The sequence below is a fragment of the Triticum aestivum genome, chromosome 2A, assembly GCF_018294505.1.
Source record: "Triticum aestivum cultivar Chinese Spring chromosome 2A, IWGSC CS RefSeq v2.1, whole genome shotgun sequence".
Taxonomy (NCBI): Eukaryota; Viridiplantae; Streptophyta; class Magnoliopsida; order Poales; family Poaceae; genus Triticum; species Triticum aestivum.
In genome coordinates this window covers 676,546,473-676,573,375 of record NC_057797.1, presented here as the reverse complement: position 1 = coordinate 676,573,375, position 26,903 = coordinate 676,546,473, and the positions used below count along the sequence as shown (strand labels likewise).

Sequence of the window (26,903 nt, the reverse complement as noted above, 5' to 3'; positions counted from 1 at the left end):
GTAACAAGAAGGGCGGGTGGTGGCCCGCGTGACGGGGTGATTAGGCGGCGATCACGGCACTGCTGATGCCACTTGATTGATGCGTCCCGCGTTGCGGGTCCTCGTCACGCCCACCCGTCCTCCACCACCGGCCAGACAGCATTCTCAGCACCCACATGACATGCGTCTGGGTTCTGCATCTGCGTGTCGTTTCTCCTGCGCACTGTCGTCGAGTTAGTTTAGTATACACAGTGTTTTTGTTCGCTTGCGTAGTGGTAACTGCGAAGGAACTACTACCTCCGTCCCGGTGTATAAGTCATTTGCGTAGTTCTAGGTCGATAATTTAACTATCTAAATATGTATTATATGTGACAAAAAATATATATTTAGAAACTACATCCGTGTGGAAATCTAGTGGTATACTTTTTATGACATATAACACATATTTAATTCCTCAAATCGATGACCTAGAACTACGCGAATGACTTATACACCCGGACGGAGGGAGTACTCCTAATGATAGCAATCGGGTTAGGGGTGCCTTGTGCGGCCGGGCGGTAACTCTGAGCCGGCGCGCGAATATCCCCATGCCATCGGCGTGGCCCCTTATCCCCGTGACACTGACGTGGGCGTGGGCCGAGATTTTTATAAGCTCCTCGGCCGCTCTGTGGAGCTCAGCCATTCGCCCCCGGACATCGCGAGGCGCGCACGCCGTATCAGTTCATACCTCAACGGTAGCATCGCTCGTGATAGCACTGCAACTTGGGTAGCACTTTGTCTAGAAGAGGTAAGGGATTAGTCCAGACACCACTTGTGAGCGATGGAGAGCTGCAGCTTGGTCGACACGGCCGGCGCCGCCGCTCTCTGCTCCACGCCGGGCGGGCGCCGCCGCGGCCGCGCCGGCAGCGCCGCGAGGTTCTTCAACTGCCCCGGCTCCTCCAGAGGTACGGGCTCCTGTCTGTCACTCCGTCGGTCACTGGCGCCTATCTGAATCGCGTGAGCTCACTCGCTGTGTTTCGTTGCTGTTGTGCAGAGCACGGGGTGAGCGCGTCCTACTCCATCGGCCGGATGCTGAGCGGGGTGAGGTCGGCGGCGCGGAGGAAGCTGTTCAGGAGCGAGCCCGAGTGGATGGGCGTCAACTGGCCCGACTCCACCGGCCACCATTGGTGGACGACTCTCGAGAACAACTTCGTGCTGGAGGCCTCCGAGGACGAGTACAGCGGGGTCGTCGTCGACGCCGACAGGCTGCCGGCCGACGGGGCCGCCTTCGCCCGGTCGCTCGCGGCGTCCCTCTCCTACTGGCAGTCCGTGGTACGTGCACAGATCGAGAGGGAGAAAATGGGGGTTTGAAATACTCCAGTTCCCCCGCAAAAAAAAAAAAGAAAACTCCAGTTCAGTAATTTATGAAATGTATCAGCAACTGACTGTCACTTGGTTCAGTTATTTACATGTGCTGTGATTCCTTTTGCAGGGAAAGAAAGGGGTGTGGCTGAAACTGCCTGTGGATCGATCTGAGTTTGTTCCCATAGCAGTCAAGGTACGAATACTATTACTAACTACCGTCGTCACTGAAATCAGTCTGTCTGAACTTAGATACAAAATCAGTAGTTCACTGAACTGAAACTGATGCTATGTCCCTAAATCTGTGTGCAGGAAGGATTCAAGTACCACCACGCGGAGGAGGCCTACTTGATGCTGACGTACTGGATCCCCGACGAGCCGTCTCTGCTCCCAGCGAACGCTTCTCATCAGGTCGGCGTCGGGGGCTTCGTGATCAATGATCAAATGGAGGTAGCTCTCGCGCGCACAGTGCTAGTAATAGTTTTGATCTGAAAGGATAATGACTGAATAAATTCGTGGGACTAATGGCATTTCCATGAACAATCGGACAGGTCCTAGTGGTGCAGGAGAAGTACCGCGGCTGGGCGTTGGATGGTGTCTGGAAACTCCCCACGGGGTTCATTCAGGAGGTAAGAACGCACTGAAGATCATCGGCGATGCAACCATGGTACGCGATGTGTGTCGCTGTTACTGAAGCAATTGTTCTTCCTCTTGCAGTCAGAAGAAATATACACGGGAGCCATCAGAGAGGTCCAGGAAGAAACAGGGGTAAGAAAGAAACCGAGCACTTGGATAGACTTTCTCGTGAGGATTGGTTCTGAACGGTATTGCTCTTGTGGTGCTCTGTGCAGGTTGACACTGAATTCGTGGATGTGGTTGCCTTCAGGTAAACACTCATCCACCTCAGCGCAGTAACTCTGAAACTGTTATGATACCCTGAATGTTGTCTCACTCACCACTGAAACCGTAAAACAATGACAGGCACGCGCACAACGTGGCGTTTCAGAAGTCGGACCTGTTCTTCATCTGCATGCTGAGGCCTCTGTCGAGCGCGATCAAGATCGACGAAACGGAGATTCAGGCAGCAAAGGTACGTCATCACCATCTTCAAAACTACACCTGAAAATCGACTCCCATGGTAGTAGAAACTTCGGTTCAGAGTATTCTGCTTTGCTGAAGCTTCTGTAATCTGGCTTTGTGTGGTGCAGTGGATGCCGCTGGAGGAGTTCGTGAAGCAGCCCTTCATCCAGGAGGACCACATGTTCCAGAAGATCATGGACATCTGCATCCAGCGGCTGAGGAAGTGCTACTGCGGCCTCACGGCGCACAACGTCGTCTCCAAGTTCGACGGCCGGCAGTCCACCCTCTACTACAACGTGGGCGAGCCCGAGGATGTCAACTGCGACGCTGCCTGACGGCTCGCCGGATTCTTTTTCTTTGCTCTGCGACCGCCGAGGCGTTGTGTGGTGCAAAGTTGTAGCATTAAGGAGGCAACTGGATTGGCCTCTGTACATACGTGTAGAAGACTGTAATTAGACATGGGCGGGACGAGTAATTTGTACTACTATTCGCGTCAGTGTACCGGTGGTGGCAGTTATCTAGAAGAAATGGCAGGGATCTGGAAGATATATTTTTCTTTCAGTTTCAGTGTACTGTGCAGTATTGTTAGAGAAAGTTCAGCTTCAAAGTATCCTTCACGAAGATGCAGAGGGTAGGGGTACGAAGTTTTTTTTTCGAGAAAAACTTACAATCCAGATTTTAAATAATAAAAATTGCATACAAATTTTCTGAGCCCAGGCTCAGCTTCACCGGCCCTGACGAGAAAAATCAAAATAAATATTAAAATAATCAAAAGAATTGTGGTAGATAATTCGATGCGTGAGGTTCGATCTATTTTTTAAATTATTTAGAAATCTAGGGTCTGTAAAAATATTTACTACTCACACGAATCGATTTGTCTTTTTACCAAAAGCTGCTCAGATGTCTAAATAATTTAAAAAATAAAGCAAACCTCATGCATCAAATATTCATTTTAATTTTTTTTTTGGACCGGATGCAGATGAGCGATCGAAACACCGCACCCGGCAAAGAGCGCATTCCCATCTTGCCATCTAACCTCGACCCACTAGGAGGAAACAACCATGTTTATAAGATTGCAGTGTCTGCTAATCTCGGAAGATCATGTTTCTCCCAACTCCTCTACTCCTTCTGTTCACTTTCTTAAGTCGTTCAAGACAGCCGAAACTGAACTATTTTGGGTGTTGTCTTAAATTTGAAAATGTTTTACAAAAGTGAACGGAGGAAGTAATTGCGTTGATTTTCTTCCGGCTCCTGGGGCCATGGCAACGCACAACCCAATCTACCGAACCGATACAAAGTGAATTGCCCAAATCACAAAATCCATACAAAATGGCAGCGAAAATTCGATCCAAACAAGTCAAGCAATAAAAATTCGATCCAAACAAGTCAAGCAATAAAAAACGACAATAAAGAGGGCAGAAATTTGTGCATGTATAGAGGGATTATATCACCTTCCCTAGTGAGAATTAAGCTACCTATTGAATTGGAGGTTGATTCCCTGGAATTCGTCAAGCTAGTGTAGACCACCAACATCGACAGATCAATTTATGCTTATCTTGTTAGAGAGATTAAGCTAATAATGAGTCTCCCGAAGACTTGTAATGGCCAAACCCTAACTGTCTAGCCTATGAAAATTACAATAGCCTTTACGGACTAAACCCTCCAGTTTATATATACACCGGAGGGACCTAGGGTTGTACAGAGGGTTTGTAAGGAAAGAAAATAACATATCCGGACACCAATCTTGCCGTCCACGCATAGGGGAGTCCTACCCTAACACAGGAGGGAAGCCTTCTGCTTGTATCTTGACGCCCCATCAGTCCAGCCCATATCAAATAGCCCGGACACCAGAGGACCCCCTAATTCAGGACTCCCTCAACGCCCCCAAGTGGTAAGTGACATCCGCAGGCATCACCACCACTGCCACCAAAAGCATAGAGCTTTCGCTTGGATCCTCGCCATAGCCACCCGAGGTACAACCGGACCCGACCCAATATGGAAGAAAGGTCGCATTGCCAACACGGGACCTCCAGATCGAAACGAGAACGAGTGAGCCACCATCGCCAAAGTCATGTCAATGCCAGAATCACTCGCCACCCCTTTCCGTGCTACCCGCATAGTCAAGAGAAGACGGCATCACCCCTTCCCTCGCTACGCCGAGAGCCAAGTGCTGATTTAGAGTTATTGACCGATTTTTCTTAAAATCGGTTATTTGTTTCCAAATTAATGTGATTGATTGATTTAAGGTAAGATTAATTAATTTAAATTTCATAGGGATTGATCGTGATTGATTATTTCACATAAATACATTACTAAATAACTTGCATCGGCATGAAAAGTCTTGATCCGTTTAGATTTTTTTCGTTGTGTGAGAGGTGACACGAAAATAAACTGGTGGGGTGGTGGAAAGGAAGACAAAAAAAACAGACGAAAATGGGAGACAAAAAAAATACAATCCTACCAAATAAGACATTAGGAGTAGGGATAATTAACTTACACATGGTCAAATTCTCCTTAAGCTTTGGATCAGTTGCGTGAATGACATTGAGGGGTCAAGCAAGTTTCTCTAAAAGTATCGAATTTTCAAAACATAAATGACTTCCAAACCTAAAGATGCAACAAATGACTATGAGTATCGAACTTTCAAAACACAAATGGCTTCCAAACCTAAAGATGCAACAAATGACTATGTTATGTACCAAAGAACATCGCCATCAAATTCTCAAGATACTTATAAATGCAATATGTAGTAGTACAACGGCAAAGTTGGGCTCATTTACCTGCTGAGATTTATCCCCCCGATGGATTCCGCATTCATGTAGCCGCCGTCGGAAAAGAGCACATCTTTCCACCAGTCGCCAGAGTTTCGACTCCAACCTCGGCATCAACGAGCTGGCCCTCCGCATTGCGCTGGAAAAGTCCAAGGTGGACAAGGGGGCAACTTTGGATCTGCCCCGTCGTTGCTCCCATGTCGACGCAACGCAGACGTTGGAACTGGCTCCTCCTGGCCCGCGCGCAGCTCCGTCAGGGTGGCACTGACCCATGTTGTCCCCTTTCCCCGCCAATCGCTGCTCCGCAAGGGAGGCGGAGGGTGCTAGTGCCTGCTCTGCCGGCTCGGGCGCGCACGCGAGGTGCGCGTCGCGAGACGCAGCGGGCAAGGGAGAGAACACAATGGAGCAATCTGTGCGCTGCCGCCGCGGGTTGCCGACGACGAGGACGAGCGGCTCCTCACTTTGGTCTATAGCCGGTGGCTGACGATGGCGAAGATGGACGGTCGCCGACTACGGAGGAAGAGCACTAAGGCGCTCTGGCTTGCCATTGAGCAGTCAGAGCACGAGGCGGCGGAGGGAACGACGGAGGCGGCTTGGGTGGTGAAGCGTGGCGTCCGTCCGATGAAGGGGCTCATTGTCATCGTCGACTACTCGTCCAACGACGACGACGACGACTCCTTTGATCACGACTCGAACGATTCACCACTAGCCACGGGCGCCTATCGCTGCGCCGTCGACCAGAAGGGCAAAGGGCCCGCGAGGAAGTGGTGATCCCTCTCCTCATCCATTTATATTATTGTTTTTTAGTTGTTTAAGTTTAGAACTTGTCCAGCGATGAACCGTGGTGATCTTTTCGATGATGTAAAGGGGGTTTATATGCATTTTGTTGTTCGTTTGATGCCGATTTCTTTGTCCGTTGTTTAATTACGTTTGCATGCGTAGTATGGATGTGGGGTGTCAGATATGAGCTACGCCTCGGCTGTGCGGGCGAAAATTTGAGATCCGACTGGTAACCATCCGTGGACGTGTCCAGACGTGCCGGGGACATATAGGGCGCCTGATTTGGTAATCGTGATGGTAGATGTTCTTTTTTGAACATCAGTACAGACACAAACGCTCATACGCATACACTCACCCTATCCCTATGAGCCGACATATCGTAGGCGCCTCGTCGTCGACGAAAACGTCTCCTCCCACTGAATGCACATCGCCGAAAATCCTAAAATAAATTCAGAAATAAATGCGAGCATCAGAAATTGAACCCTGATGGGTTAGGGATACCACAGTCCCTCTAACCATGGAACCACAGCTTGGTTCGCGTGACAGTAGATGTTCACAAATAGACAAACGTAGTCGACATCGATTTGCATATATACAGCGCGTATGGATTTTGTTGACTGGCCGAATACAACATGCATGTCCTAGCGTCTATCATGCAGCATACACAACTGGCTCCCCTAAAAAATCCTCTCTGGTGGTACGCGTACATGTGCTTTTCGCGTGAGAGTTTCCGCCGGCGGATCGATAAAAGCTAGCTACTCGGTGACTGTTACCGGTACGGACACACAGTTGTGGTTAATTCCAACAAATTTCATTTGTCAGCATGTGAAGAGGTTTGGACTGGCTGATTTCATCTCTTTTGTACTTTCTCATTTGATCTGGATATATAAACCTTCGATGCCATTCAAAATTTCAAACCATCCTGTTTGTCTTGCCCATTACAAAAGTTGCTCCTCTGAGGTCTGAGCAGCAAAAAGTAGCAGGTGGAAATGGGGGAGGTTGGCGCGGACACCATCTACACCCAAGATGGCACCGTGGACATCAAGGGCAACCAGGCCGTCAAGAGCAGCACCGGCACCTGGCGCGCCTGCCCCTACATCCTCGGTACGTACGTGCATACAAACGACGACTCCGTTGTTGCCCTGCTCTTTTAGCCAGCCATGGCGTTGATCCATGAATTGCAGCTAACGAATGCTGCGAGCGGCTGGCGTACTACGGCATGAGCGCCAACCTGAGCAACTTCATGCTGGACAACATGGGCATGAACAAGAGCGACGCCGCCAACACCGTCAGCAACTGGACGGGGACCTGCTACGCCGCCCCCCTCATCGGCGCCTTCCTCGCCGACGCCTACCTCGGCCGCTTCTGGACCATCGCCTCCTTCGTGATCATCTACGTCATCGGCCTGGGCCTCCTGACGGTTGCGGCGTCGGTGAAAGGGCTGGTGCCGACGTGCGCGGCCAAGGGGGTGTGCGACCCGACGGCGGGGCAGACGGCGGCGGTGTTCGTGGGTCTGTACCTCGTTGCCCTGGGCACGGGCGGGATCAAGCCCTGCGTGTCCTCGTTCGGAGCCGACCAGTTCGACGAGCACGACGAGAGCGAGCGGCGGAGCAAGAGCTCCTTCTTCAACTGGTTCTACCTGTCCATCAACATCGGCGCGCTGGTGGCGTCGTCCGTGCTGGTGAACGTGCAGGTGCGCTACGGCTGGGGCTGGGGCTTCGGCATCCCCGCCGTCGTCATGGCCATCGCCGTCGGCAGCTTCTTCGTCGGCACGCCGCTCTACCGCCACCAGCGCCCCGGCGGCAGCCCGCTCACCCGCATCGCGCAGGTGCTCGTCGCCGCCACGCGCAAGCTGAGCGTCCCCGTCGACGGGTCGGCGCTGCACGAGACGACGGACAGGGGGTCCGGCATCGAGGGGAGCCGCAAGCTGGAGCGCACCGAGCAGTTCAGGTTCCTCGACAAGGCGGCCGTGGAGACGGCGGCGGACAGGACGGCGACGGCGCCATCGGCGTGGAGGCTGTGCACGGTGACGCAAGTGGAGGAGCTCAAGAGCGTGGTGCGGCTGCTGCCCATCTGGGCGAGCGGCATCGTCTTCGCGGCGGTGTACGGGCAGATGAACACCGTGTTCGTGTTCCAGGGAAACACCCTCGACAAGCGCATGGGCGCGCACTTCTCCATCCCCTCTGCCTCGCTCTCCACCTTCGACACCCTCAGCGTCATCTTCTGGGTGCCCGTGTACGACCGCCTCCTCGTCCCGGCCGTCCGCTCCGTCACCGGCCACCCGCGCGGCTTCACGCAGCTCCAGCGCATGGGTGTCGGCCTCGTCGTCTCGATCTTCTCCATGGTCGCCGCCGGCGTGCTCGAGCTTTTCCGCCTCCGCGCGGTCGCGCGGCTCGGGCTGTACGGGGAGGACGACATCGTGCCCATCTCCATCTTCTGGCAGGTGCCGCAGTACTTCATCGTCGGCGCCGCCGAGGTGTTCGTCTTCGTGGGGCAGCTGGACTTCTTCTACGACCAGGCGCCGGACGCCATGAGGAGCATGTGCATGGCGCTGTCGCTGACGGCGGTAGCGCTGGGAAGCTACGTGAGCACGCTGCTGGTGACGGTGGTGAAGAAGGTGACGACGAGGGGTGGAGGACAAGGGTGGATCCCGGACAAGAACCTCAACGTCGGCCACCTCGACTACTTCTTCTGGCTGATGACCGTGCTCAGCGTTGTCAACTTTGTTGTCTACCTGCCCATCGCCAACTGGTACGCCTACAAGAGGACCGCCGAAGCCGGAGACAACCCGGAGGCCAATGAAGGAGGTGATGATGACCAGTGAGTGAACCTCAACGGCTAAACCTGAATGTGTGTGCTTGAACCAGGAGACAGAACAAAATAGGGGAACGTTGGGCCGGTCGCACGATAGCCACCCGATCTATTCATGTTTAGCCGTTCGATTTGGCCCCTTCTGTGTCGTCTTCTACCTCGCGAGAATTTTTTTTTGGGGAATCCACACGCTCCCCCGCATGCACACCTCCACTCCCCCTCCTCGTCGTTGTTGTGGCCGTACCTGACGAGCTCCGGTGAGGTCCTGCCAACGTGGCTGCCAGGATTGCGTCACGTCCACCATTGATTCCAGCGCGATTCACCATGGATGCAACTCTGAAAACAAATCAAATCGATCAATTTCAGCTCCCGGGCGCCATGCTTGCAGCATCCTAGCGCAACCCCGCCTTCGGCTTGCCGCAGTCTTCGGTTTGCACTGCCGTGTCCAGCCAAAAAAGAGATCTAGAAAAGGCAACAACTTCTCAGGTTGAAGCAAAATCGTTATAAGGTTTCAACAGAAAAAGACATCGGTTCCAGCAAAAAATCACCCTCAGCAGGAGAGAACTCCAGTGATTGGTTGTAGCAAAAAAAAGTTGCTAGTTCCGGCAAAAATATACACTGTTTCCAGCAAAATAACTCAGCAAGGAGACTCTCATTTGTTCGATTGTATAGCAAACAAAAGAATGATTGTAGCGAAAAGAAAAGCTAGTCCCAGCGAAAACATACACTAGTACGAGCAAAAACCCTGTCATCGGCTGTCCAGCGAATCACATGGCGACGGTAGGAAAAACTGATGCCAGTTCCAGCAAATAAATGGCGGGTTGCAGCAAAAGAGGTCGCCTCGCAGCCCGCCCGTCCGTCTCCACGACGCGAAGAGTTTCGCCGGTTGAAGCAGCGGGGGGCACCGGTTTCAGCTCTGGGATGCCCGGTTGTATCAAAACGAGGCGCCTGTTCCAGCTCGCCAGCATACTGGTTCCAGCAACGGTGGGCCCTGTGGGTTGCAACTCCACCACCAGTGGTTGAAGCTCCGATGGCAGCAATACAACAGCTTGAAGGAAGGAGGCCATGGAGCCGAGAGATGCGGCAAAGGTGGAAGAGGGAGCGCAGAGCGTGGGCGCAGTGGAGTTGTGTGGCAAAAAACGAGCGATGAAGAGACAAGGACGGGAAAAGAGAAAAGAAAAGAAGAAGTTCGTGGGTCTTGTAAGTTCACATGCCACAGCGATGACCGGCCGAAGATTCGACCGGCCTATAGACGCGAAGCGTTTTCCACAAAATAGACAGTTCAAAGCAAGCATTAAAAGCATCACCGCAGGTTACAAATTTGGGCCCTCAAAACTGAGCGGGCCTCAAAATTTATCATTTGCAACCATATACCTTATTTTCAAAACATCTATTACATGCGGCGATTTCTTAACAAAAATCTATTACATGCAGCGCCATGCATGATGATCATCTCGTTCATCGTGGGCCGTCTTGGCTGCCAAAACACACCGAAAATTGCTCATAATTAGATTTTTCGCACCGTATTAGTTCCACCTCGCCGCATGACGAGTTAGTATGAATCATCTATGTTTATCACACAGAAGATCCATTATCAGGGTCTATCTCCCTCACAAGGGAAATATTCATGTCTGCATTGCTTTTTATGAATCACAATTTGTCGAAAAAAAATGATTTACGAAATAGAGGTATCAACGTACATGAACGAGACGAACTTGGCATTAATTAATGAAATGCAGTCGAGTGTCAAGTTATCTCGTCCACGCAGCGAGAATTGATAGACCAACACAACAACAGAGAAGCTTGCCGTCATGCGCCGGCGCGGCTATTTAAGCTGGTCGGTGTCTGCCTCGCCCAACGATGTGGGACTAGTATTTGGGTGCACCGATGAGAGATGACGGAGCTTCTGTCGCTGCAGGTGGAACCGCTACGACCTGCAGCGGGGTCGGTGGGCGCGCCCAGGCAGAGTAAGTATAAAAATATAAAATTTATACACGAATACATACATGAATCATATAAGATTTATAAATAAAGATTATATTATAGAAATCTGAGCAGAGTAAGTATAGAAAATATAAAAATGGCAGTCAGCTTCTCCCCACTTGTAATTGGGCTAGGGGCCGACACGAATTGCCCCCTCATCATCTGGGTTACAAGTTCGCGCCACCGAACTCGTCGAGCACTCTGCTAAGCTTGAATATATATATATATATAAACTGGTCGTAGTGCTAGTAATGCTCCGAGGTGGGACTATCCCAGCGTCGAAGGCTTGAGAGAGCACATTTCCAGTGCTACCGGGCCTGAACATGGGCCGCCGTCGAAAGATTCTTCCCTGACCTTCCTCCGAGCACCGGACGAAGCCCCTTCTCCCGCCCCCTTCCGGCGAGATGTGCATCTCGACGGCGACCCCTCCCCTTTCCCTGCGGCGGTGACTCCCCTCCTTCCTCTCCCTGGATCCTCCACGTGCTAGGGTTTACAGGACCTGTGGCCTCTAACCCTCCTTCCACTCCGCTTCTCTGTCACGGTGGATCTTAATTACTAGAACCAACAGCCAAGAACCAGCGGCGGCGGCAAGAAGAGGTCTCTGCTCCTAGATTTCGCACTTCCGCAAGCTGCAGGTGAGAGCAAACGGCCCATGTCTCCTCTGCTCCCTAAACCACAACTGGACTTTTAACTGAAATTCACCTTCAAGCGCCATGTTTTTTGGCATATTTTTCAGTGTTTCTTCACCTATTAGTACCACAACTGGACTTTTAACTGAAATTCACCTTCAAGCGCCATGTTTTTTGGCATATTTTTCAGTGTTTCTTCACCTATTAGTACTGCAGTAATATGTTATTAAAGTAACCACGAGAGTTATCATGTAGTAGTTCATCATGGTCATGATAGAAAGCTCATGGTCATAGAATGATTCAGCAATGTGTAAAAGGAGAATTTGATTATCCATATTGTAGAACATTTCAATCTGAAGAAAAGGAAGAGAGATATCACCTTCTTTGTTTGGGTGAGCATTGTGCTGTGTGCTCCTGTAGCTCCGACCAGAAGGAGAAGTTGGTTTGTGTTTGAGTTGATGGTCTTAATTTGGTGCTGGCTTGCTTGCCTTGCCTTGACCAGGAAGAGATCATCCCTTCTTATCCCTAATCAACTGTATATTATAATGACGTATTCTTTTCTATCTGCTGTATTTAGAGTAAATTTTGGGGTGACGATCGGGTCTGCACCATGGGGAGGATTTTGTGCATGACGATTCAGAGTCGACGATCGTCATGGCGCGGCACGATGGCGCAAACACCAATGAGGCCATCCGGCAGCACCTTGGAGCCGACATAGTTGTGTGCAACAGAGGTGAATTCGCAGTGGCGAAAGCGAGCACCACCTCAGCAACGCCGGTTGTGCGGGCCTCCTCGGGGCAAGGCCGCTCGAGATGTCATTGTGGAGCAGTCAGGCTGGATCTAGGTCCGAGTGCCCGTTTGCGGCTAGCATATGGCGCGCGGGGAGGATCCCGACACCGTGGTTCCGGCTTGCTTCAAGCATGGATGGGTCCATCTCTCTTCACAACCAACTAGATCTTGCACACACTTCCCGTGGAGGATGTCAATTGCACAGGTTCTGCGATGTTATTCTTCGGCAAGCAAGTTCACATAGAGGACGCTGGATCAGCGGCCCCGGAGTCGTGGTGGATGTTGTAGTTTAGTTCGCACCATTGTGGAGTAGCAGCATCCAGATCCGTGCTGCTTCATGGGCGGCCCCCCGACGGCTGTGGCGGTGGTCTAAGGTGAAAAGATGTCCCAACCTTCCACTAGCGTCACTGCGGCTTGGTCTGGAGTATTGGTTGGCGCAACCATGTAAGATCCGTTTTCAAGATGGTGACTGAAGCACCACCTCATTCCGCGGTGAAAACTCTTGTTCCGACCTTTATTAGTCGGACTCGATAGCGACAACCTTGTGTCCTTACCTTGTTGAAGGCATTCTTTATTTGACGATGTGCTTGCCTTCATTGATTGGCCTTGATTACCATGCAGAAAGATCCTTATCCATGTTGTCTCTGGCTCGACGGTGCAATGGCAACGCCAGGGCAGGTATCTCTTCTTAAAGGCGTTGCTGTGAAATAGGTAAACGTAGTCATATGTGTTTAATTCACATCTTTTAATCATTCTGTCATAGTTTACTATGCTATGTGGTATGCTTGTTGATGACCTTGGCCTTACTGTCTTGCATCAACCTCAATAACAATGGATGTATGCATCACAATGATAAAGAGACCAAGGGGATAAACCTCATTTTCAAACAAAAAGGCAAACGGCATCATCTAATATACAAACAGAAAGATCTGTTACCTCAAATTGGAGTACTCCCTGCATATGAGTTTGCAAGTCATGCATAGAATTTTAGTTCTTTAATGGGTTACTAGTATAAATGGAAAAACTTATAAAAAAATTCAGAGTACACATTATAGTTATAGTTATTATTTGTCATGCATGTCTTGGTTCTTTTTCCTATTTCCCACTTAAAAAATTCTGAAATATTCAACAATTTTCCTATAGGTTTGGGGTTTTGAACACTTTAATTTTTAAATAATTTTCCCTTGTCTGTTACTTTCTTGTAATTCTTGTGTTGATTGAGTTTGCTGTCGTGCCAAAACACCATAATGTCATTCATTAAACCCCCTTGGAGTCGAGCAAGGGACAAAATCTGGCAAGTTTTGGTGCCGTTTTCAAGTTTAGCAACCAAGACTAAATTTAACTAATATTTGAACGATTATAATAATAGATTTTTTTTCATCTGTTTATTCCGTTGACTAATAGTTGAGTACTCATAGAACATCGCAAGATCCAGCATCCAAATCATCTGATGTTCACATGGCAAGAACAACATGGCCACATTAGACTGCAGTAAGACTATAGTAATACTCCACCAAAACAGCAACGATAGAGCGAGATGATGGTGGGAAGCTACCACCGTTGGCAAGGGCATGCATGCAGGTGGGCGGCTACTCGTCGGGCGACCGAGCAGCAAGCAGGCGCTTATCAGAAGGTCTCTTTCTTGATACCACGCTCGGCGGAGGGAACCACAACGTCTTCCGTGACGATCCCCATCACCATGGTGATATCGCACCTCACGCTGAAAGCGTCATCCTTGATCCTTCAGGTAAAGTGAATTCTCCAGTTCTGCCTTAGTGACGAAGAGCTTGGAAACGGGTGGCTCTCGTTTTCCGGAGAGTGTCCAGCACGGACGTATTTCCCGGACGTAGCGGGGCACTGGGTGGCCTTCTTCGTCAAGCAAGCTGACTTCGCCGGCCTCGCTGGGATCAAGACAGAGTACGATGGATATACAGTTATCATAGGCTGTTGTGTTGTAATGACTGTCGGGGTAGTATCGCAGGCACCAGCGATGGCCTCCGACTAGGAACGACCTCGACGTGATGAATTTGCCGGCTCCGAGTCCCTTGGTGCGGGAGTAGCCGTCGATCTTGAGGACGTGCGACCCGGACGCGGCCTTGGCGACGATGGCCGACGCGGACATGGACGGCGTTACCGCCATGCCGCCGCTGGCACCGTGGGAGGACGCGCGCGAGTTGGACATGGAGTGTATAGCAGGTTACAGCAATGAGAGAGAGAGAGAGAGAGAGAGAGAGGAGAAGACTAGCCTGCGCTCGTGAGGTTCTTATACACGACCATGGCCGCTGCTGCATTTACTCGATCGCACGAGCGTCCAGCGATCGAGATGACGCATACGTGTACTACTCCATCAATTTTGTGTGGCCGGCGCATTCATGCTTTAGCATACGAATCGCCAGCGACGAGGAAGGGAGGAAGCCAAAAGGTTCTTCTAATGAGCGCGGCGTCTCTTCAGTTTTCTTCTGCAGTTGGCGCTTTGTTTGGCTCTCGCGAAAAAAGTATAGATAACTCCCATAACTATCCAATTTGAATCACATAACCCCCTCATCTTTGAAGAGAGAAGTGCATATTTCAACCCTAAAATCTTGCCCTAGTCTAATTTACAACCCCAAACTTCAATACCGTCTAAACTACAACCCCCAACTCTCAAAACCGGTCAGGATTCATCCCTTCTCTACCTCTCGACCAGTTTTGACCAAGTTGACCGGTTTGACCCGTTGACTGGGTGAACAGTGAATTAAAAATCATTTTATATTTTTTCAACTGGTGCGGTAATTTAAAAAAATTACAATTTTTTAAGCTTCTTTGGATATTTGAGTAGCTCTCAGTAAAAAGACAAATATGGGGTACGTGAAACATTTAACTGTTCATGCATTGTTCGGGCTGGTTTTGTTTTTTTGGCTGAGAGCTACTCAAATGTCCGAACGCGATGAAAGTTGGCACGGGCCTCACACATTGACACATATTCCATGCAAAAAATATTCGAATTTCTTTGAATTTACTGTTCAGCCCAGTGAAAAAATCAAAATTATTTTTGAAATTACTATTGTTCCACTTATTAATTATTTTTGAATTTATTGTTAACCTTGTGGAAAAAGCAATTTTTTTTCAATTTCATTTTTATTTTATTTTAATTTACAGTTCACTAGTCAATGGGTCAAAAACGGTCAACAGAGAAAGAAGGGTTGAATCCTGACCGGTTTTGAGAGCAGTTTAGACGGTATTGGAGTTCGGGGTTGTAAATTAGACTAGGGCAAAAATTCGGGATTGAAATATGCACTTCTTTCATCTTTGAAACCAGGTTCTTAATCCCCTAAACTATCTTAAACGGAACAAATCACCCCCAGCCTCCACTTTAGCGGTATGGGACGGCTGTTTTGCTTACTTGGCACCTGGGTTGAGCCCACCAACTGGCCACGTCGGATAGGGATGATGCATGGGGTCTAAAACGAGCCCCCGAGCCGGTTCCAACCAAACCCCCCGCCGCTTCTTCTGCTTTCTTCCGCTGCCGCCGCCGGTAGGATTTCTGCTCCTCCTCTCCTCCACACGCCATGGCAGCTATGAGCACAGGAAGCACGGGCTCGTCGCGGGCTTTTTCAACGAGGCGAGGCCGCCGTTGTTTGGGTCCTCCGATTCCCAGCCGTACGAGTACCAGCCGGAGCTCAAGTGTGAGTGCGATGTGAACATGCCTTGCTTGTTCTTATCACAGGTGCAGTCATTCATTGGTAATTTTCTGTTCTCTGAAGCAACTAGTTTGATTTCTGCTTGGGTATTTCATGGATACTCTGCTTTTTTTGTTTCAAGCTTGGAAGCGTTGGTGGATGCTTGTTCTTCCTGTGGTTGGATAAACTAGGCACACATTGCCGGCAACAGTTAATTAAAGACGTACATGATGCTGTTTGGACAAGAAAGAAGCGAATGAAAAACTTGTGTTTAGAGAGCAGTTGGACAGAGAGCAATATGTGTTAAACGTTGAAGATGGAAGCTCCAGTAGAAATCAAGTGAAGAGGAGCTTGGTTGAAATTCTTGCTCTGGTTATTTCAGTTTGCTTTGCAACATATGTTGGTAAAGTAGTGTCATTGGAGTGTGTTCGCTGTGTTTGAGGGGTGTGAGCTTTGTATTGGATAAAATGTTGTGTGAGCTTTGTACGAAGTGTCAGATTTATGGTGTAAGCATCGAACTACAAAGAAATGTCGTGTTTGGTCACTATAATGTTCATTTGACAGCAATGTGAAAATGCCATGTATGTTCATTTGACAACAATGTTACTGTATTTTATCAGAACTCTACAACTTATTGACATCAGTTTCTAAATTTGACAGCAATGACACTTGTAGATCTGACATTACATTACATTGACAGCAAATTCCATTACGTTGAGGTAAATCTGACAATCCATAACACTGAGTTAAACTTGAGATATGGCACTTTCAGGTAAGCTCTCATAAGTAGTCACATAATAAGGAGTTACTGATAACCATACTCAGGTTCATCACTACCACTGTCTACTTCCTCCTCAACTACAACTGATTTTCCTCTGCTCACTCGTAGTTTCGAAGCTCTACCAGGCTGATAATACATGTTGGAAAAATTGCAAAGGTTCTGATTCTTACATATGCTCGTCCTCGCCTTCCTTTTGCTGCTGCTCCTCTGCATTTGTAGTATGCTGCTCCTTTGCACCATACATTTTACTGCCGTTTCTCTGCATGTTACTGCTGCTTTTCTCCGGAAATTGCGTCGGAGAGGGAAGAGAAGAGAAAGGAGGCGAAGGGGCAAGGGCAGTGGACGGGTCTGGTTGGAACCGGCTCGGGGCGTCGTTAGACAGAACGCACCAGCCCCTATCCGACGTGGCTGGTGCCAAGTAAGCAAAACAGCCGTCCCATACCGCTAAAGTGGAGGCTGGGGGTGATTTGTCCGTTTAAAATAGTTTAGGGGATTAAGAATCCGGTTTCAAAGACAAGGGGGTTATGTGATCCAAATTGGATAGTTCTGGGGGTTATCTATACTTTTTTCGGCTCTCGCCGGTGACACTTTTTTCTTTTTTGCGGGACTCTCGCCGGCGACTCTGACCGAGAAAAAAATGACATGAGAATTTCTAATTTTTTTTTGCCGAAACTACTAATTCTCGGTTATCTGAGAATTTCTCAATTTCCCAAACGGCTCGAAACAAATGCAAGTTCGAAACGTTTTCGCGAGAGAGGCTCCACGCGGGCTACTAAACCCTACCCAGTACCCACCACTCCGTCACCTCCCCCTCTCGCCGCTGCCAGGGTGTGCTGCCGGGTGCCGGGCCAAGTCTGTGCGACACCGGCGGCAGCAAGGAGGCCGCTGATCGCGGAGGCCTGCTATGGAGGGTTCGATGGACTGCTGTGGGTCAGCAACGGAGATGTGTGGCCAAGTTGCGGTCTTCGGCAAGCAATGCTCGGTGGCGACATTGGTGTTGCAGCGCGGCGATCTTCAACGAAGACCTGGCCTAGCTAGGTCATCCAAGAAGAGAGCGTCGGCGCATGGTCCTAGACGGCGGTAATCTCGACATCAATCTCGGACCTCGCATGCAACAACATGGGTGGTTTTTGTATTGCTTCTTTAGGGAGTCATCGTGTTTGGTTTGGGCCAGCGAGGCGACGACTTTGCCCCAATGTAGAAATAATGTTCTCCTTGCCCTTTCCCAGTTACATTGTTGTGTTTATGCCGACGAATGACGTGTGGAGTCGTGTCTCCGGCGGGTCCTCTAGGATCCGGTCGGTTTAGGTTTCAAGTGGATCCATGTGAATTCGACCGGCTTTCGTGGTCTTTGGTATCAGCATTTTCTTCTCCGAGGCGGAGATTTGCTTCGTAGACCATAGAAGACGGAATCCCCTAATCTACATCGACAACTTCCCGATCATTGCTTCTACAAGTTTCTGGATTTTAAAAGTTTTGACCCACCATGGAGAAGGCCAGGCAATTGCATTGCATATGATATTTAAGTGAATATGATATACTCTAAGATGTAATGCATTTGGAGTGCCCTAATCTTGTAGGTCCTCGAACAATTGCAAAGCAAACTTGGAGAACAACAAAAGCTTTCTCGACATCCTTTCTCACTGGTTTTTGTAATTTTACAAAAAAATGGTCAATGTTCTCTTGTGTATTGGTAATTGTCTTCAGAAAAAGTGGGCCAATAAGGATGTATGCCATCGAGAAGGTAGTATCACATGTTGTATATGTGATCATTGGTACGTTTTGTACATGATTCATTTTGGAGATTAATTGGATATTTTGATGTTATTTAATGAATTGTTTTCATTTTTTATGACTAGCCTACTATTAGTGCTAGAAAAGCATTTTTTTGTGAATTACACTTTAGGAACTTTCTAAAATAATCTAGAAAAATTCATGGCTGGTTTTTCAAGCAAATCATGAGGGCCTGCAAAAAGAGTAATCCTAAGAGGGGCGCCAGGTTCGGCGCACCCTATAGTCTATGTATTCACACATGCATTATGATTTCCGGATAACACAATTATTGCATGAACAATAGACAATTATCATGAACAAGGACATATAATAATAATCATTTTATTATTGCCTCTAGGGCATATTTCCAACAGTCTCCCACTTGCACTAGAGTCAATAATCTAGTTACATTGTGATGAATCGAACACCCATAGAGTTCTGGTGTTGATCATGGTTTGCTCGAGGAAGAGGTTTAGTCAACAGATCTGTGACATTCAGGTCTGTATGCACTTTGCAAATATCTATGTCTCCATTTTGAACATTTTCACGAATGGAGTTGAAGCGACGCTTGATATGCCTGGTCTTCCTGTGAAACCTGGGCTCCTTGGCAAGGGCAATAGCTCCAGTGTTGTCACAGAAGAGAGTCATCGGGCCCGATGCATTGGGAATAACTCCTAGGTCGGTAATGAACTCCTTCACCCAGATTGCTTCTTGTGCTGCCTCCGAGGCTGCCATGTACTCCGCTTCACATGTAGATCCCGCCACGACGCTTTGCTTGCAACTGCACCAGCTAATTGCCCCACCATTCAAAATATACACGTATCCGGTTTGTGACTTAGAGTCATCCAGATCTGTGCCGAAGCTAGCATCGACGTAACCCTTTACGACGAGCTCTTCGTCACCTCCATACACGAGAAACATATCCTTAGTCCTTTTCAAGTACTTCAGGATATTCTTGACCGCTGTCCAGTGTTCCATGCCGGGATTACTTTGGTACCTCCTACCATACTTACGACAAGGTTTACATCAGGTCTGGTACACAGCATGGCATACATGATAGACCGTATGGCCGAGGCATAGGGGACGGCACTCATCTTTTCTCTATCTTCTGCCGTGGTCGGGCATTGAGTTGTGCTCAATCTCATACCTTGCAATACAGGCAAGAACCTCTTCTTGGACTGATCCATATTGAACTTCTTCAATATCTTGTCAAGGTATGTACTTTGTGAAAGACCAATGAGGCGTCTCGATCTATGTCTATAGATCTTGATGCCTAATATATAAGCAGCTTCTCCAAGGTCCTTCATTGAAAAACACTTGTTCAAGTAGGCCTTTATGCTTTCCAAGAATTCTATATCATTTCCCATCAATAGTGTGTCATCCACATACAATATGAGAAATGCTACGGAGCTCCCACTCACTTTCTTGTAAACGCAGGCTTCTCCATAAGTCTGCGTAAACCCAAACGCTTTGATCATCTCATCAAAACGAATGTTCCAACTCCTAGATGCTTGCACTAGCCCATAGATTGAGCGTTGGAGCTTGCACACCTTGTCAGCATTCTTAGGATCGACAAAACCTTCCGGCTGCATCATATACAATTCTTCCTTAAGGAAACCATTAAGGAATGCCGTTTTGACGTCCATTTGCCATATCTCATAATCATAGAATGCGGCAATTGCTAACATGATTCGGACGGACTTCAGCTTCGCTACGGGTGAGAAAGTCTCATCGTAGTCAACCCCTTGAACTTGTCGATAACCCTTAGCGACAAGCCGAGCTTTATAGATGGTCACATTACCATCCACATCTGTCTTCTTCTTGAAGATCCATTTATTTTCTATGGCTCGCCGATCAACGGGCAAGTCAGTCAAAGTCCATACTTCGTTTTCATACATGGATCCTATCTCAGATTTCATGGCTTCCAGCCATTTTTCGGAATCTGGGCCCGCCATTGCTTCTTCATAGTTCGAAGGTTCACCATTGTCCAACAACATGATTTCCAGGACAGGGTTGCCGTACCACTCTGGCGTGGAACGCGTCCTTGTGGACCTTCGAAGTTCAGTAGCAACTTGATCTGAAGTTTCATGATCATCATCATTAACTTCCTCCCTAGTCGGTGCAGACACCTCAGGAACAATTTCTTGAGCTGCGCCACTCTCCGGTTCAAGAGGCAATACTTCATCAAGTTCTACTTTCCTCCCACTTACTTCTTTCGAGGGAAACTCTTTCTCTAGAAAGGATCCATTCTTGGCAACAAATGTCTTGCCTTCGGATCTAAGATAGAAGGTATACCCAATAGTTTCTTTAGGGTATCCTATGAAGACGCATTTTTCCGATTTGGGTTCGAGCTTTTCAGGTTGAAGTTTCTTGACATAAGCATCGCATCCCCAAACTTTCAGAAACGACAGCTTAGGTTTCTTGCCAAACCACAATTCATACGGTGTCGTCTCAACGGATTTCGACGGAGCCCTATTTAAAGTGAATGCGGCAGTCTCTATAGCATAACCCCAAAATGATAGCGGTAGATCGGTAAGAGACATCATAGATCGTACCATATCCAATAGGGTGCGATTACGACGTTCGGACACACCATTACGCTGTGGTGTTCCAGGCGGCGTGAGTTGTGAAACTATTCCACATTTCCTTAAGTGTGTGCCAAATTCGTGACTCAAATATTCTCCCCCATGATCTGATCGTAAGAACTTGATTTTCCTGTCACGTTGATTCTCAACCTCACTCTGAAATTCCTTGAACTTTTCAAAGGTCTCAGACTTGTGTTTCATTAAGTAGACATACCCATATCTACTTAAGTCATCAGTGAGGGTGAGGACATAACGATAGCCACCGCGAGCCTCAACGCTCATTGGACCGCACACATCAGTATGTATGATTTCCAATAAGTTGGTTGCTCGCTCCATTGTTCCGGAGAACGGAGTCTTGGTCATTTTACCCATGAGGCATGGTTCGCACGTGTCAAATGATTCATAATCAAGAGACTCCAAAAGTCCATCTGCATGGAGTTTCTTCATGCGTTTGACACCAATGTGACCAAGGCGGCAGTGCCACAAGTATGTGGGACTATCATTATCAACCTTACATCTTTTGGCATTCACACTATGAATGTGTGTAACATCACGTTCGAGATTAAATAAGAATAAACCATTGACCAGCGGGGCATGACCATAAAACATGTCTCTCATATAAATAGAACAACCATTATTCTCAGATTTAAATGAGTAGCCATCTCGCATTAAACGAGATCCAGATACAATGTTCATGCTCAAAGCTGGTACTAAATAACAATTATTGAGGTTTAAAACTAATCCCGTAGGTAAATGCAGAGGTAGCGTGCCGACGGCGATCACATCGACCTTGGAACCATTCCCGACGCGCATCGTCACCTCGTCCTTCGCCAGTCTCCGTTTATTCCGCAGTTCCTGTTTTGAGTTACAAATATGAGCAACTGCACCGGTATCAAATACCCAGGAGCTACTACGAGCGCTGGTAAGGTACACATCAATAACATGTATATCACATATACCTTTGGTATTGCCGGCCTTCTTTTCCGCTAAGTACTTGGGGCAATTCCGCTTCCAGTGACCGTTTCCCTTGCAATAAAAGCACTCAGTCTCAGGCTTGGGTCCATTCTTTGACTTCTTCCCGGCAGCTTGCTTACCGGGCGCGGCAACTCCCTTGCCGTCCTTCTTGAAGTTCTTTTTACCCTTGCCTTTCTTGAACTTAGTGGTTTTATTCACCATCAACACTTGATGTTCCTTTTTGATTTCCACCTCCGCTGATTTCAGCATTGAATATACCTCGGGAATGGTCTTTTCCATCCCCTGCATATTGAAGTTCATCACAAAGCTCTTGTAGCTAGGTGGGAGCGACTGAAGGATTCTGTCAACGACCGCATCATCCGGGAGATTAACTCCTAGCTGAGACAAGCGGTTATGCAGCCCAGACATTTTGAGTATGTGCTCGCTGACAGAACTGTTCTCCTCCATCTTACAACTGTAGAACTTGTCGGAGACTTCATATCTCTCGACCCGGGCGTGAGCTTGGAAAACCATTTTCAGCTCTTGGAACATCTCATATGCTCCGTGTTGCTCAAAACGCTTTTGGAGCCCCGGTTCTAAGCTGTAAAGCATGCCGCACTGAACCAGGGAGTAATCATCACTACGTGTCTGCCAAGCGTTCATAACGTCTTGTTCTGCAGGGAAAACAGGTGCTTCACCTAGCGGTGCATCAAGGACATATGCTTTCCTGGCAGCTATGAGGATAATCCTCAGGTTACGGACCCAGTCCGTGTAGTTGCTGCCATCGTCTTTCAGCTTGGTTTTCTCTAGGAACGCGTTGAAGTTGAGGGCAACATTAGCGTGGGCCATTTGATCTACAAGACATATTGCAAAGATTTTAGACTAAGTTCATGATAATTAAGTTCATCTAATCAAATTATTTAATGAACTCCCACTCAGATAGACATCCCTCTAGTCATCTAAGTGATACATGATCCGATTCAACTAGGCCGTGTCTGATCATCACGTGAGACGGACTAGTCATCATCGGTGAACATCTTCATGTTGATCGTATCTTCTATACGACTCGTGTTCGACCTTTCGGTCTTCCATGTTCCGAGGCCATGTCTGTACATGCTAGGCTCGTCAAGTCAACCTAAGTGTATTGCATGTGTAAATCTGGCTTACACCCGTTGTATGTGAACGTTAGAGCCTATCACACCCAATCATCACGTGGTGCTTCGGAACAACGGACCTTAGCAACGGTGCACAGTTAGGGGGAACACTTTCTTGAAATTATTGTGAGGGATCATCTTATTTACGACCGTCGTTCTAAGCAAAAAACATGATAAACATCACATGCAATCAAATAGTGACATGATATGGCCAATATCATTTGCTCCTTTTGATCTCCATCTTCGGGGCGCCATGATCATCATCGTCACCGACATGACACCATGATCTCCATCATCATGTCTTCATGAAGTTATCTCGTCATCTATTACTTCTACTACTATGGCTAACGGTTTAGCAATAAAGTAAAGTAATTACATGACATTTATGTTGACACGCATGTCATAAATAAATTAATACAACTCCTATGGCTCCTGCCGGTTGTCATACTCATCGACATGCAAGTCGTGATTCCTATTACAAGAACATGATCAATCTCATACATCACATATATCATTCATCGCATCCTTTTGGCCATATCACATCACATGGCACATGCCGTAAAAACAAGTTAGACGTCCTCTAATTGTTGTTGCAAGTTTTTACGTGGCTGCTATAGTTTTCTAGCAAGAATATTTCTTACCTACGCCAAAACCACAACGTGATATGCCAATTACTATTTACCCTTCATAAGGACCCTTTTCATAGAATCCGATCCGACTAAAGTGGGAGAGACAGACACTCGCTAGCCACCTTATGTAACTAGTGCATGTCAGTCGGTGGAACCAGTCTCACGTAAGCGTATGTGTAAGGTCGGTCCGGGCCGCTTCATCCCACGATGCCGGCGAATCAAGATAAAACTAGTAACGACAAGTAAATTGAAAAAATCAATGCCCACAACAACTTGTGTTCTACTCGTGCATATAAACTACGCATAGACCTAGCTCATGATGCCATTGTTGGGGAACATAGCAGAATTTTAAATTTTCTACGCATCACCAAGATCAATCTATGGAGTCATCTAGCAACGAGGGAGAGGGGAGTGCATCTACATACCCTTGTAGATCGCGAGCGGAAGCGTTCAAGAGAATAGGGTTGATGGAGTCGTACTCGTCATGATCCAAATCACCGATGACCTAGCGCCGAACGGACGGCACCTCCGCGTTCAACACACGTACGGTTGGGAAGACGTCTCCTCCTTCTTGATACAACAAGGGGAAGGAGAGGTTGATGGAGATCCAGCAGCACGACGGCGTGGTGGGGGAAGCAACGGTGATCTCGGCAGGGCTTCGCCAAGCTCTAACGAGAGAGAGAGAGAGAGAGAGAGAGAGAGAGAGAGAGAGAGAGAGAGAGGTGTTACATGGGGAGAGGGAGGTGCCAGAGACTTGGTGCGGCTGCCCTCCCCCCCCACTATATATAGGGCCCCTAGGGGGGGCTCCGGCCCTAGGAGATGGGATCTCCAAGGGGGGGGCGGCCAAGGGGGGGACTTGCCCCCCCAAGCCAAGTGGGGCGCCCCCACCCCTAGGGTTTCCAACCCTAGGCGCAGGGGGAGGCCCATGGGGGGCGCACCAGCCCACCAGGGGCTGGTTCCCCTCCCACTTCAGCCCATGGGGCCCTTCGGGATAGGTGGACCCACCCGGTGGACCCCCGGGACCCTTCTGGTGGTCCCGGTACAATACCGATTACCACCCGAAACTTTCCCGATGGCCGAAACTGGACTTCCTATATATAAATCTTCACCTCCGGACCATTCCGGAACTCCTCGTGATGTTTGGGATCTCATCCGGGACTCCGAACAACTTTCGGGTTACCGCATACTAATATCTCTACAACCCTAGCATCACCGAACCTTAAGTGTGTAGACCCTACGAGTTCGGGAGACACGTAGACATGACCGAGACGACTCTCCGGTCAATAACCAACAGCGGGATCTGGATACCCATGTTGGCTCCCACATGTTCCACAATGATCTCATCGGTTGAACCACGATGTCGAGGATTCAATCAATCCCGTATACAATTCCCTTTGTCAATCGGTACGTTACTTGCCCGAGATTCGATCGTCGGTATCCCAATACCTCGTTCAATCTCGTTACCGGCAAGTCACTTTACTCGTACCGTAATGCATGATCCCATGACCAAACACTTGTTCACATTGAGCTCATTATGATGATGCATTACCGAGTGGGCCCAGAGATACCTCTCTGTCATACGGAGTGACAAATTCCAGTCTCGATCCGTGTCAACCCAACAGATACTTTCGGGGATACCTGTAGTATACCTTTATAGTCACCCAGTTATGTTGTGACGTTTGGTACACCCAAAGCACTCCTACGGCATCCGGGAGTTACACGATCTCATGGTCTAAGGAAATGATACTTGACACTGGAAAAGCTCTAGCAAACGAACTACACGATCTTGTGCTATGCTTAGGATTGGGTCTTGTCCATCACATCATTCTCCTAATGATGTGATCCCGTTATCAATGACATCCAATGTCCATAGTCAGGAAACCGTGACTATCTATTGATCAACGAGCTAGTTAACTAGAGGCTTACTAGGGACATGTTATGGTCTATGTATTCACACATGCATTATGATTTCCGGATAACACAATTATAGCATGAATAATAGACAATTATCATGAACAAGGAAATATAATAATAATCATTTTATTATTGCCTCTAGGGCATATTTCCAACAAGAACATCAAGATCGTCACCACGCCGTCGTGTTGACGGAACTCTTCTCCGACATTCTGCTGGATCGGAATCCGGGGATCATCATCGAGCTGAACGTGTGCTAGAACTCGGAGGTGTAGTAGTTTCAGTGCTTGATCGGTTGGGCCGTGAAGACGTACGACTACATCAACCGTGTTTTTATAACGCTTCCGCTTTCGGTCTACGAGGGTACGTGGACAACACTCTCCCCTCTCGTTGCTATGCATCACCATGATCTTGCGTGTGCGTAGGAATTTTTTTGAAATTACTACGTTCCCCAACAGTGGCATCCGAGCCTGGTTTTATGCGTTGATGTTATATGCACAAGTAGAACACAAGTGAGTTTTGGGCGATATAAGTCATACTGCTTACCAGCATGTCATACTTTGGTTCGGCGGTATTGTTGGATGAAGCGGCTCGGACCGACATTACGCGTACACTTACGCGAGACTGTTTTTACCACCGTGCTATGCACACAGGTGACTAGCGGGTGTCAGTTTCTCCAACTTTAGTTGAACCGAGTGTGGCTACGCCCGGTCCTTGAGAAGGTTAAAACAACACTAACTTGACAAACTATATATCGTTGTGGTTTTGATGCGTAGGTAAGAACGGTTGTTGCTCAGCCCGTAGCAGCCACGTAAAAACTTGCAACAACAAAGTAGAGGACATCTAACTTGTTTTTGGAGGGCATGTTGTGATGTGATATGGTCAAGACGTGATGAGATATAAGTTGTTGTATAAAATGACCATGTTTTGTTGAAGTTATCGGCAACTGGCAGAAGCCTTATGGTTGTCTCTTTATTGCATAAGATGCAAGCGACAAATAATTTCTTTACTTTATCGCTATGCGATAGCAATAGTTGCAAGAGCAATAGTTGGCGATACGACCATGTGACGACACATTGATATAGATCAAGATGATGGAGATCATGGTGTCATGCCGGTGACGATGGAAATCATGACGATGTTTTGGAGATGGAGATCAAAGGCACAAGATGATGATGGCCATATCATGTCACATATTTTGATTGCATGTGATGTTTATCTTTTATGCATCTTATCTTGATTTTATTGACGGTAGCATTATAAGATGATCTCTCACTACATTTCAAGATAA

General features: G+C 48.1%; 2 protein-coding genes across 2 annotated transcripts; both read left to right on the top strand.

Annotated features, from left to right (window-relative positions):
* The first annotated feature begins 628 nt into the window (after window positions 1–628).
* LOC123190151 (nudix hydrolase 8) lies at window positions 629–2,967 on the top strand. The gene is made up of 9 exons (XM_044602745.1): window positions 629–923; window positions 1,013–1,290; window positions 1,451–1,516; window positions 1,633–1,770; window positions 1,872–1,949; window positions 2,038–2,088; window positions 2,172–2,206; window positions 2,302–2,410; window positions 2,529–2,967. Exons 1-9 carry the CDS (start codon window positions 800–802, stop codon window positions 2,733–2,735), a joined length of 1,086 nt encoding a protein of 361 aa, XP_044458680.1. The 5' UTR covers window positions 629–799; the 3' UTR covers window positions 2,736–2,967.
* Window positions 2,968–6,940: 3,973 nt separating this feature from the next.
* On the top strand, window positions 6,941–8,806 carry LOC123185886 (protein NRT1/ PTR FAMILY 8.2-like). Its single transcript, XM_044597698.1, has 2 exons — window positions 6,941–7,055; window positions 7,136–8,806. Exons 1-2 carry the CDS (start codon window positions 6,941–6,943, stop codon window positions 8,773–8,775), a joined length of 1,755 nt encoding a protein of 584 aa, XP_044453633.1. The 3' UTR covers window positions 8,776–8,806.
* Window positions 8,807–26,903: the final 18,097 nt, after the last annotated feature.

What these genes read in the sequence shown, in the direction of transcription:
- LOC123190151 (XM_044602745.1), top strand. Translation starts at nt 800, where the DNA reads ATGGAGAGCTGCAGCTTGGTCGACACGGCCGGCGCCGCCGCTCTCTGC. An exon ending in TTGTTCCCATAGCAGTCAAG is followed by an intron (nt 1,517 to 1,632) that starts GTACGAATACTA and finishes ATCTGTGTGCAG; the next exon opens with GAAGGATTCAAGTACCACCA. An exon ending in GTGGATGTGGTTGCCTTCAG is followed by an intron (nt 2,207 to 2,301) that starts GTAAACACTCAT and finishes AAACAATGACAG; the next exon opens with GCACGCGCACAACGTGGCGT.
- LOC123185886 (XM_044597698.1), top strand. Translation starts at nt 6,941, where the DNA reads ATGGGGGAGGTTGGCGCGGACACCATCTACACCCAAGATGGCACCGTG. An exon ending in CGCCTGCCCCTACATCCTCG is followed by an intron (nt 7,056 to 7,135) that starts GTACGTACGTGC and finishes CATGAATTGCAG; the next exon opens with CTAACGAATGCTGCGAGCGG.